The 13,478-nt window shown below is 38.1% G+C and overlaps 1 protein-coding gene across 4 annotated transcripts in view; it reads right to left on the bottom strand.

Annotated features, from left to right (window-relative positions):
- Positions 1–4,924, bottom strand: part of LOC129272407 (probable JmjC domain-containing histone demethylation protein 2C) — a 37,829-nt gene extending 32,905 nt beyond the window's left edge. Inside the window, exon 1 of one of the 4 annotated variants that reach the window (XM_064107371.1) lies at positions 4,328–4,924. In XM_064107371.1, coding sequence (XP_063963441.1) covers positions 4,328–4,352 — 25 coding nt within the window. In that variant the 5' untranslated portion in view covers positions 4,353–4,924. Of the gene's footprint in view, positions 1–41; positions 112–3,280; positions 3,788–4,327 lie in introns of those variants that run through there. The other 3 variants (XM_064107373.1, XM_064107374.1, XM_064107370.1) reach the window with 3 other exon arrangements.
- Between the last annotated feature and the right edge of the window lie 8,554 nt (positions 4,925–13,478).

The raw sequence follows: 13,478 nt of genomic DNA, 5'->3' as shown, positions 1-13,478 counted from the left end.
CCAGAGCACATAAATTAGGCATGTTACACTGTCATATTTACCACAGAAGGATAATGTTCTTAAAAACTGACAGTTCGGAACCAGAAAATGATTCATCTGTCATATCATTCCTCATTTCAATTAAAGAGCATTCAATTTCAACGAATACAAAAGATTTCAATCCCCTCCGAGTGTTTTCCATCACTTGGAGTAGAGCCAGACAAGTCCTCTTGGTGTTTTCCTATTGAAAGGCAACTCATGCATAGCAGAGCTACACAGTTAGGGATCACCTCAGAAGCTCAGTCATAGCCATCCAAGCAATGTGGGACAGGAGAGCAGATCACTCACTCACTGCTAATACCTTCACGGTTCTGTGAGTGTATCAGGTAACAAAAGGCCACTCAACAATGTCCTTCCCTTGAAAAAAGATTATCCATTTCCCCACCCACAGGTCATTGAAAGAAAAAAAGATTCCAAACAAATTGTAACAGATATGCTCTCTCTCTCTCTCTCTCTCTAAATATATATTTATTTTTTTGCTGGTATACAGCAACTATTCATTTCAATGGATATTGTACTAGGTACATCATGTAGTAATGAAACAGAATTGATTTGACACCAAATTGACCTTAATGTAATATAGTTGTACTAGTTGTTACTGTTTTTTTATTTTTATATATTAACAGGTTGATTCTGCAGACTGCCTAGTAATAATATATCATAATCAACGTTAATTCAGTAATGCAGACAGAGGTAAGCTATTTGAAACAGATGACAATTCACTTGCATCGCGCTTCTAAGAAGTAGTATCCATGATAAATACACCTCTCTTTAAGACAATGAATGAATATTTACTCTATGCAAACTGGTACTGTATCTGTATGGTCTATGCACAAACTACAAAGTATAAGGAATGACAGAACTTTGAAGTCAACAGGATAATTATCATTAGAACACCTCCCTATGTGTACCTTTGTCAATGATATAATTTTAGCAGTGTTACAGCTGTAGACAAACAGACATAGTTTGAAAGATTGAAATATCTTATCTCTGGTCAAACATGTACTCCTCTCTACCTTCACAATCATACCAAGAAGATTCTATGACTGGAGTTCCAACAGGCAAATTAATTCAAGCAGCTGTTCATTTCTAAAGAAGCACAAAAAGAAAGAACGGCAATAAGGACCTTTTGATGTCCGCCTTCGAAGCTGCCAGTTTCAGTGAAGAAATCCGAGGGGTGAAATTTTACGAATATCCGATTGTATCAATTTCCCATCTTTCATATTAATAAACAAACTGAAATGTGAATGCATGACAAAACATCAATAACCAAGCACTATTACAACAAGATATTTGCCAAGATTATATCAATTAACCTTTAATTAGTGAAAAAAGAAAGAATTTGTCCTTTACTGAAACCAGATTTTAACACTTTCCGATCGTTCGTGGCGAATAAAAATTTCAAATGTGGTCGGTGGAATATTGTTGTTCATTACTGTATATGCCAGATGAGTGCCCGCACATGCCCAGTCGAGCAAATTTGAGTCATATTTCAGGACATATTGCATAGTTTATTTTCGCATGCTTCCGAATTATGTACTACACATATAACCAGACCAAGATGCGGCGAAAAAGTAATTATCACAAAAGCCTGATTTCCCCTTATGTATGACCTATAGCTGAGGAGTCATGCGGGAATCATTTGTCTACACAATTGCAAGAGATGTTGAGCAAAGTGAATGCCTGACATACTTCCTGCTGGCGGCTTTTAACCTTGTTCAAAGAGATTTTATTTGCTGTTACTCCATCTCATTTGAAACCTCCTTGATCATACCAAGAAAATACTAATCCAAAATGAAGGTTACTGTATTATAGGCCTATAGATAGAAATGAGATCAAAGTATCACACTGGTTACAGTTAATCACCTTGGGAAATTGCATCACAATCTTATGACCACTAAAGCACATCCCGAAACCAAGATTCTAATGCTACTTCACATGTTGCAATTGAATCTTGCATCATTTCATTATACTCTTGTATGTCCCAACACTCGATGACTAAGAGAGAGTCGGACAAATTTGCATTCCATCTAACAAGTACTGTATGCATTGCATTTCAAATGTGTATTTCTTGTAAGTCTGTCTTTCACAAACTTTACTATTCTATCCAGTTTGTGTAAATCACAAAAGGAACATGTCCTTATCTCAATTGGAAATGCTTTTGAGTGTGGCAGGAGGGGTCTGTTTTTTTTAGAAATATGTTTGCATCCCTAAAATCCGATATTACCTCAAACCCTGTCGTATATTGAAGAGGCTCAATACCTTAAATGATCAACAATCACTCATTGAATGGCTTTCTCTTACACAGACCATTGGTAATATTATTAAAATCACTTTCCGAAGGCCATTCCCAGCAATTTGTCCCAGAAATCTCTAAGTGTGCAGGTGCATCCAATTAGAGTGATGTATCTATAGAAAACATCCAACATTACAGAAGTAGACCTATGTTGTTGAATGCATATATACAGTAGCAAACAAAAGAGGAACATGGGGGAATTGTACCCCCCCCCCCCCACACACATAAAAGGATATCCTCACCACCTACCACATCCAAGGATGAATTACTAGCCATGCCATATTGCATGTTCCTTCATAACTTGGGATTGCTAATCTTGGCATGTTATTCTAGTATGCTTTGCCATATTTGGATGAATAAAATAACAGAGTACTTCCCTCATCTTCTCTCATATCAGGAAGAAGTTTTTCTTTCTTTTAGTAATATTATGGAAAAAAGAGGTCAACTAATTTCCTACCATTCCCGATCCCAATGTCTTCCTTCGACCCATCACCTCCTGAAATAATTGCATTCTTGACTTTCCATGTGTAACCTTATCCACCCACCTACCTACCAACCCTGAGGCAAAGGATTCCTTTGTTCCTCAGCATGCCTAGAAAAGGAAATGTTTATCAAGACTCAACAATGACTAGTCTGCCCTTTGAACCCAACTTGACCTCTAGGAATCCAGGCCCAGGGAAATTAGATTTAGTGATGGAGTCATACAGAGTCATCACACCATAGACAATTTATCCATATCCTAGACACCACTGTTTGAACAGACTCAAACATTGGGGTAATAAACATATTGTAATCATACAAGCCCCTATGGATAATATGCAAGTATAGAATTATGACACAATTATGTATTGACCCAGCTAGGGAAGATGTTAGTTGCAGAAAAATATTTATTATATTATAATAACCGATAGGCAAAACCAAAACAGAACAATCACCATCACTCACCGTGGATTATAAACTATATCCAATAGTCTGGTCTCCAAGCTGACAAGCATCTGGCAGAATCACGACCACACACATCATCATCATATCTTATTGTTTCCATCTCTTGTACTTAGAACAAGGAGAGTTACTAACAAATGATTTCACTCAACAAGACGTCATTCATCACTCCCAATTGCGTGGCAAAAATGCAGAGAGAAAGGGGCAACAAATATCCTGACCACATTAAAATTGAATCACGGGGCGAATGGATGGAGCCAGAATGAGGCGCTGCAAGGATAGCATGCGAGGATAGTGAGATAGAAAGACAGCCGATCTTCTATGGCATCCCCGCCATTCACTTCGAAGTAGGACTCCACCATATCATCGTGAGAAGAAAAGGAATAAACCATTTATTGGGTACTTCCTTCACTGTAAAGTCGGGCTAGTAATGAAGAGGAAAAGAGGGTAGCGACCCAATTGCTGTATTGCACTACACCTCTAGCCTTCATCATTCGTTCTCTCTTTCTCAAAGACACACACCATACACACACCATACACACACTCACTACACAACAAACACAGACGAGACGAGAAAGCCAGGCACATGCTTCAACACACAGCATGCAGCAGATTTCCTTTTAATCACCCCTGTCCTATTCATCACTGTATAGTGCCCTCATCAGTCTACGGCAGACATGATCCACGCATCGAGGCAGACATCGCTAATCCCACTTACTGTTACCCTTGAAGTGATCTTTATAACGTCCCTGACTCTTTGTTATCAATGGCCCCACCCCTCCAGTTTTACTCAAGTAATAAGCTTTCTGCATTAGCAAACGTAACTTGACAGACATTTCTCAGACTATGCAAAAAATCTATAAACCACCCCTTTTGTCTAGAAAGTCAATAACAAAACAATCAACTGACAATAACCCTGTGCCCCCACATGCCTGGTCAATAATGAATGTAAACCAACATCTAGGCCTTACATAGGCCAACATCATAATTGCAACTGAAAATAGAATAACATTGATCTATTACAATATATGTGATAATGAGGCTACTCACAACTATCATAAGCATGACTGAACATCGCTGTATGTTGCAACCATTAACCATGCTGTTCTTCCATTACCCCGATCGGTTTCCTCAAGATTACCTCCAACCACAATCAAAAGCACACAACAAATATGCTAATCCACATGTAATCATGGACTCCTTTCCCTTTTACTGTTAAATGATTCTGTTGCCAGGTCAGACGAATGAAGAAATATCTGTTCATTGAAGGAATAGAGCACACAATGTCTGCAAATGGCAAAGGACTATCCAGCAATACCTTTCCAGCTATAGCGTGTGAATGGAGAAGCACTACACACGGATTGCAGAAATGAGAGAGCTCAAGAGAGCAACGAACATGAGGCAAGGAACGCACAACTAAACAACAAGCCTTGCTTTCCGCTGCAGCAGAGAGCCTGCATGCCTGGCCTGCTATTTGCTACACAGTCTTGTCTGCGAGCCACACTGGTGTCCTTTTTCACCGCACAAGGTCACGTACACAGTTCAATGCAGGAAGAGGAAGCATTACACATGTGTGTAAGGCCACGCTGCACAGACTGCCTGATACACAGTCACATATTTGCACCCCTGCTTCTCAACACTTGAAATGTGAGGTCAGCAGGGGGCAAGGAGGGGCATGGGGAGGGGATGTGAGGAGAGGGGTATCATAATGAGGGGAGAGAGAGAGTGGGAAGGCAGGAGAAGGGAAAGGAGAAAGATGGGAGGGGGACTACAGAAATTGTGACAAACATTCACATACCGGTATTTGCACCCTACTTCTCATCACTATTAATTGTGTGAGGTCAATAAGGGGCAAGGAAGGGTATGGGGTGGGGGACGTTGGGGGAGAGGAGGATGGTATAAGTTGGTACAAATGCACACTGTAGTGAGGTCAATTAGGGGCATGGAGTGCAAGCTGGAGAATGGGAGCAGGGGTTGAAAAGAGTTGGTTGATGAATGCCTTCAGGTGCAGTTTACAGACTAAATCATTGAATCATACACAATCAATATACATGTAATGAACACAACACAATCACTTTATGTGCCCACATTTCTCAATGAAGGAGACATTCGTCCGGGACAAGGAAGGGTTAAGAGAAGACAACCCAAATAGGAATGCGAAGAAAATAAAGCATTTAGAATTACATTTTAGACTTACATTTCTTGACTGACACATTTTACACTTCACTTTAAAATGTCAGATGTCTCCTTTCAAGAAGGGTGATTGCTTTATCCCAGACCTTGCCACGCCATATTACTATTGATTGCAGTGCTTCACATGTAGTACATATTAAACAGGCTTGCACAATGTCTTTAATTATTGAATCAATAATGCAGCATGAATGAGCCAATAAAAGCAATCACCCTTTCAATCAAAGACATCTCCTACAGCATTTTGCAAAGCTTGAGCATATTCCAAAATTAAATGAGGTCAAGAAATGACAAGGTTTTGAATGAAATATAATAATCTAGCTTATTTTATAATGTAGTGACAGTACCCTTGAAATATGGCTTCAGAATCTTACACAGTAATTATGTGGGTGGCTTCCCAAGAAGCTTATCAATAAAGAGAAAAACATCTGCTGCTAATTTATAAAATGTAGACATTTTTTGTTAGAGAAATAGGTTAATATTTAGAGCCTATAGATTTAAACAAGCATTTGAAAAAAAACCTTGATTTGATACCTCAAACGTATGATGTGCACCAAAAACATCTGTAAGCATCACACTGACATTTAACAGGATGTGTTTAAAATTAAATCATGAAAAACCTGAGCCAATATTTGATAACATTCTGTTTCAATTTCCAGTTCTTTTAATGGTCGTTTCTATTCCTTGTTAGATCTAAAGATCAATTTAAGTTTTGTTTCTTAAAGATTGTATTACATGTGAATCAAAGTGTAAAAGAACAATCTAATTGTCTCAAACTGTTTTATCAAAAGAACCGTTTCAAAATAGTGAAAATCTAACAAATTTAGGTCCGAGCCAATCAGATGCATGGATTTCAGTGGCTTATAACGAATACACCAATGTTTCATGAAACATTCCCTAGGAGAAATGGAGGTGAGTAATCACAAAGTTCATGACATAAGACAAGGTGTCCATTGAAAAAAAGAAGAATGAAATGACTTGGAACTGGAAGGGGAAACTGAAGAACTTTGCTCTGTTTGAGCTATGTTGCCCCTTGGGTATTTATCTCTTCATTGCAGCTTCACATGAAATGCAGTACACCATGCCTCTCTCATTCATCACACTGCAGGTTCATTGACACACGAGGGCAGCTAACTTCTCTCTAAATTCCCTCCAAGATATCCCATTCCTTGGCAGACAGCAAGGCGTTATTCCTTCCCACGGACTCCGCCAATGTCTTTGGGAATATATTTCATTCATAAGAAAAAATTAAATCTTTTCCCAACCTCATCATATCTAAATGCAATATGCCAGACAATTTCAAATATCATGCTATTATAAGCAGCTACTTATATTTCAAAAATGCATCTGATGAAATTCAGCATGTCTGGAATACAGATGACAGATTCATCTCTATGTGGATAAACTGAGGGACACATCTCAAAGGTGTATTAAATGAGAAAAAATATCAATAATATGCAGTTACATATTCTTCCTTGTAAGCTTGTGTCTTCTAGGCGGAGACAACTTTTAATTTTAATTATGACTAGCCCAAAGGGAGAAATACATCTCATGGTCATGTAATACTACAATATAAACAAGGAATAGACCTTGGGGCAGATTCGGTTTCTAAATAATTGTGTAAGATGTTATGTTATATCATAAGATCTGCAAGGTCACATTCTCCATCCACACTGTCAAGTTTTGAAAAGAAATGATCTGGTAGATCTAAAGAATTAATACTAATCTGATGTAGTTATCTATTGAGAAATGAAAAGCCGTAATACATTTTTACAAGGTTGAAATTTTGCTCGCTACTTTTTCAAAATCTTGCCCCACATAGTATGTTCTGCCCCCCCCCCCCCCCTCGGCTGTTTTTGGCCCATGACGCCACTGCCTCACATAGAGTCATAGACAGACACATACTTTACATCATGTGATTACTGATTAGGCAGTACACATGTTTATTCAGCATCCAAGGGCAGAACTAAATAATCAGTTTATCGATTCTTAAAATGTAAATGGGAATGAAAGTTTGCCTAACCCATTGGTATCTGCATAAACACACATGAATTCATTCAAAGTTTGCATAAGGTAAACACTGTGTACATATTTGCAGACTGTTGGTTGTGCGAATCACGCAGATAGCTGATGCTGCTGCTAAGTGCTATAAATAGTGACCCTTGAAAGATGAACTTTAGAACCACACGTCAGTCTGGCATTCTCTCTCCATATCAGTTTTGCTCTTGATCAAATCTCATAACCTATATATTTTGACAATCAATAGAAGACTTTATCACCAACCATGTTCCCAACAAGTATATGTGTTAATAATTTGCCAATAGTGCAAATAGCAGTCAATCCTCCAGTCATATCTCTTGCTAGTACACATCTTGGCCTTAATGTCTCAATGACAGATATCTACATGAAATATTTGCTTTACCATCATATCTCCATGGTACCAGGGCTTCAATAGAAAAAAAAAGTTCAGGGAACATGTAAATTTGCTGCATTTTCTTGGCAGTGTTTGCACAAGGATACAAAGATCTGAGTAATAGGGGCTTCCTGTGTGAAAAGGGCAAAGTTTTCATCAATACATCATGGAAGAGAAGAGGGGGGGGGGGCCATTTTGAAACCAAAAGGGATAGACGGATGACTGGAAATCTCTGCAATTTACTCAAGCAATGAGCTGAATAATTCTAATTAGGAAGTTTATGAATTTATTGTTGCATTGCCCTTGATTCTTATTCTCAATCTCCTGCGATCCTCAAAAGAAAATCAACAATCATATTTCTCTAAATCTAGTATGAAATGTATGATCATTTATTTCCCCCATTAGACTATCGGTGCCACCAAAGTGGGCATAAACTTGTGAAGACTCCCGTTGGCAAAAGAGTGCAGTGTGACAAAGCCCGACTGCCAAGTCTAAATACATTCAAAAGGTCTTGCACATTTCTCATCATCTCATATGAGATAACAGGTTTGAATGTAAACAAACATTTGGCTCAGAATACAGCCCTTGAATATCAGGTGATAATAGAAGTGATTAAGAGTCATAAACAACCCGAACACTTATAAAATGGAATATGGATTCAGAATAACAACTTCTCTCAAAATACACAAACATGCAATGTAGGCTACATGTAAATATGGAACGAGGGGAGGAAGGTGGTGCCAGCGCTAGTTTAGTGGCAGAGTAAAAAAACATAAAAACAGAAACCAACAGCACAATTTCTCACTGGGTCGGATAACCTCCTCACGACCTGGGGAAAACGAGCCTCTCACCGCAGACTTGGGCTATGAAAAATAGGGAGTAAATTTGAGCAGGATGTAGTTGCTTTGTACAGACTTCAATGTGATAATACCACATGTTATTTCCAATTCAATTGTCACTTTGTTATCAGACCTCATGACCGTTCACTAACGATCTAATATGGTGAAATTGCTTTATTTCAAGGTTTTAACCCATAATGCTTTTTAATTTACTAAGAAGTATTGCTTCTATCAGTAGCTTTATGTTAAGGCAGTTAAATTATCAATGAAGTATGATTCCAAGCCCCCCCCCCCCCCGGGAAGAAATAAGACTTCATGAATATGTTAATATGAAAAGATAGAATTACAAAATTACCAAAAAGCTATATGTAAGGGCCATTTCTAGTATCTGCCTTGGATCACGGAGTTGAAAGTAATTTTCTGAATGGACCAATCAGTAGGCCTACAGAGTTCAGAAGAGTCCTGGGTCCCGTCAATTTACAAAGAGTTGTGATTGATCCGATCAATCACAACTACGGACGGCCAGCAACATCAATATCTAAAATGCAAATTTGTTCAAAATATTTTCTAGATATGTTTATTCATACACTCATCATTCTCTTGAAGATTCAGTGTGCTTCTCTTTGTTTACTAAGGAGATTTCCTGTAGAAAAAAATTATGGTATAGATGGATTTCCATACAGTTGAGATTGATTTGATCAATCCTTACTCTTTATAAGACAGGGCCATGGACTATTTTAATTATAAAAATGCTGCTTAAAATTTCTATACGGAGCTGTTTACTACAAGAACTTTAATATAATTGTATAAGTGTTTAAAATCTTTTATTTTTTTAATTAAATTTTAATATTCAATCTTCAATAACCGTAAAGTTCATTTATTAACTGCATTTAATAAAATTTCAAGCAGCATGTTAACTGTGTAAATCTCTCTAAAATGGGGGGGGGGGGGGTGATGTGTACTACAATGCAACTGTTGCATTCCAAATGAAGATCCAGAAGCTACTTTGCTTCAACAACACAATTGGTTACCTATCTATTTCCAATCATGCCAAATAAAAAAGAAAACTAGCAAAACATTTGAGTTGAACATTCTGCTTTCGATTCAAACGATAGCTCAGGTTGTGTGCAGATGTAGGAATTATGACTCTGACCTCACTGGGGAGGAGAGGGCCTAGGGACTGCATAAAGGGGTCAGAGAAAGGAAAAGGTCGTGACCAGAAGTGCAGAGTGACAGAAATCAATGCAGTCTATTTACCAAGGCCTGCCTGTCTGACTAGATCAGATGGCATTTCAAGTTCAAATGCATTCTTCTTCTCTAGACATATGGAAAAGTTGATGATCTCTTTCCCACAGTCATGCAATACCATACTGGATGCTTATTCCTGTCTAAAACCTATTCTCCAAATAATATTCCTTCTGTTTGATAGTCTACTCCATTCCTATCACAACCATAGACTTCATGTCATTTTTTTTGAAGGGCAGAACTCAAACTGCACAATTTCAAAACAATAGTTAAATGAATATCTGCAGTTAAAGACTAGCACATACTTATATAAAAACCTTGAAAAATTGGGGATCTGCAACATGTGTTGGAAAAGGAGAAGAATTAGCACATGAGGCTACCTATTTCATTTCACTAATTAATACTTATTAAGAGAAGCAACACTATCTCTCAAGTCTGCAAATCTCCCCACAAAAAGAGTCAAGATCTATTCAACCAAACAGTAATAAAAAAAAAACCCTTTCAAATTTGGAACCTCGGCAATGCAACCAAGGTCATGAAGTCTAAACCTGTGAATACATCCAGAGAAGTTAGGCACTATATTCATTTTTAAAATACAACAAAGACCACAATTTATAAATGTTGAAAAACATACCTTGGCAGTCTCAGTCGGTTTAAAAATGTACAGTCACCATTACTAATCCTAAAAGCATTAATCCATGTTCAGGCTTTAATCCCCCTCTGGTTAAAAAGCTAAGCCATATGCCACTCAGCTAGCACCTCCAAAGGCACGCACAAAAGCGGAAAGCCTCAACTTTGCCACTCTCCAAAATCCAATCAGTCAGGATACTAGCAGACGGGTGCATGAACCCTTTCAGGAGACGGGTCTCTCCAGCCTACGTATTCCACCAATCTCGTAGATGGGACCACAGGCGGGCTCACCAGTCTGGCCCCGACGACCCTGGTTACGTGCAGTCTGGTGCCAGTCATGCTCTCCACATTGCATACAATTTATAGGTCAGTCAAAATAATAAGAGGCTCTGATGGTATGTATAACAACTATGCAAACAATGACGATTGGAGTTTGTTGATTTCAACAAAGTTCATGTGCAATCAGATAGGGAGTTCATGATAGACACATGATGTATGGGAGGGGCATTTGAAGAGCGATATGAATGTTATGTCCTTGGTAACAAAAATATGGTTTCCTAGCTTTTTCTTCGGTTTTCATTACAATTAAATTTGCATAGGTTGACCTTTCTAATAAAAACCCAAGTCAAAAAGCTATGTTTCAGACGAAATTAGACAAAACATGATCAACTCTAAAATGTCAAGGATTTAAAATCAATCCAGAAATCCAGATCAGCTGTGAATAGTCACCAGCCAAATAATGGATTTATTTTCAATCTGAAGGATTAACCTTTAAATCTAAAAAGACTTAGATTCAAATCTTTTAGCTTTACATTCAAATCAACAAGGTTTAAACACAAATCTAAATATTTGGTCACTATCTGTATTTATATTATGTCCTTGGAATTCAGGTGTATCTCTCCTAGATTTAATTTCGCCCATGTCTGACACACTTTTTGGTCCCTAGAGATTTGATTTCGGCAGATTTACCTGTAATTAGGCCTAGATATTTCTAACTGCACTGCCATTAGCATCTTGTTCCCCAGTTCTCCAAGCCAAAACTAAAGAGCATCTTTACTAGCAAATTATACCCCCTTTACACCAGATGAAGTTCCCGCTATGTTCTTGAAGTTCAGAAGAAACCCTCGAACGTTGTGCCAACTTTGATTTTCTCGAAAGATGTGAAATTTTCATTTGCGTGCTACATCCGCGCCACGTTATTGTGAAGTTTATGCTGCGTGTGTTGTGTGCCCACCATAATGGTTAGTCGCGTGCATTTGAGTGTCCGCAAGTCCACACACACAGCTTCAACACAGGGAACAGTTGTTTTCATGAACGTAATATTGCAGAAATCGGAATATATCTTTATAACTATTAATAATCTCACACCAGATTGATAATAGTGTGAAAATTTTATCAAATTCCATTAATTTAATGTAAATATTATTACAATTAAGTCACTATTTACGTCTCGCTGTTGATTTAAAGTGTCCATGTTCACAAATCTTGCTATGGCAAACGGTCAAAAACCACCCATATTTTCGAGACACCAGCACCTTTGTTTTCCCCCTGGAATATCCCTAAGGGTCAGAAAGGTCGAGATTAATTGTCATCTTAATGCTAAATGGATTACCTACAGTTTGATGTATAATACTTTATGACTGGTATAATGGTTACATCTCATTTTTCTCCCAAACTTTGAGATCGAGCAGGCAGAACATGGCATATTTCTGCGTACACCGTCCGTGACTAACGTATGGTAGTTTCCGTTCCTAGACCCTTTTTATTTGAAACAATTAATACAGTCCAAAGAAACTTAATTAATGCATTCAATGTTGAAAGTAACAATGTTCTTGTACTATAAAGCTTTGCCTACTAATATTTATAATATAGCTACAGTTTGAGGAAGCAAATATCGAGCCCGGAATTGATTTTGATTTGCAATAGGGTCTGCGTAAGTATACTATATACTAGCAGGCTAGCATCGTCTGCCAAATGAGCGATAATGACCGAAACTAACCATTATGTAAGTTTATTCTACGCGCAGAAGCAGTCCCACTACGTTCTGACTACATCCAGCAGCTTACGCGACTTGCTGTACCTCGTCTAAATTCAGTGTGCTCTTTTGCACCAAACTATTAGAAATTAATCCAGGGGGATTTTTCGCAAAGATTTAAGCGCGATTACAGTCGCACTTAAATTCAAGTTGCCTCTGCGCTATATAACACATCGAGGCATTGGTAAGATCATGCACACGTGACGTGGACTACCACGTATCCATCAATCAGATTACGTGTTAATATCATATGTGTTGGCGTTTAAGCATGACAATTAACTCTTCATGATCACAAGCTGACATTCATGAAATAGCCAATTGAATGATCCCAAGATCAACTGCACCTTTGGCCGATCAGAGACCTAGAATTAGAACGAACGTTATAGAAAATATGAATATCCCAGTTCTGCTTGCTTGCAGACAAACCACAACTACCTCACATAATAAACTTGTAAAGCTATACGGAGACACGATAGCACATATACATGGCAATACATCAGTCTCCATGAATTCATTGATCTACTTTTAGTCACCTCGGAAGGGCTCTCACATCTCTACCATGCCAGACACTGATGACATTTAGCTTCAAGAATTCAAGGCAGCAACCTCTATGGCAAACATCAATCATTAACTAGATATCTAATTATACTCTGCTTCATAACAGGACCGCTCATTGCCAGACACATGCTACATGTATAAGCTCCACCCATGACAGACTGGCTGTAGTCTGGTCGGTGACATGGCAAGGAATGAATAATTAAAAGGCCAAGTCCACTTCAACAACAGTTGATTTAAATATATACAATGTAGAGATTAAAAAAAACTATCATACCACCTCAATACAAACAA

Source organism: Lytechinus pictus, chromosome 12 (assembly GCF_037042905.1).
Source record: "Lytechinus pictus isolate F3 Inbred chromosome 12, Lp3.0, whole genome shotgun sequence".
NCBI classification, from domain to species: domain Eukaryota; kingdom Metazoa; phylum Echinodermata; class Echinoidea; order Temnopleuroida; family Toxopneustidae; genus Lytechinus; species Lytechinus pictus.
This window is presented reverse-complemented; position numbering and strand designations above follow the sequence as displayed.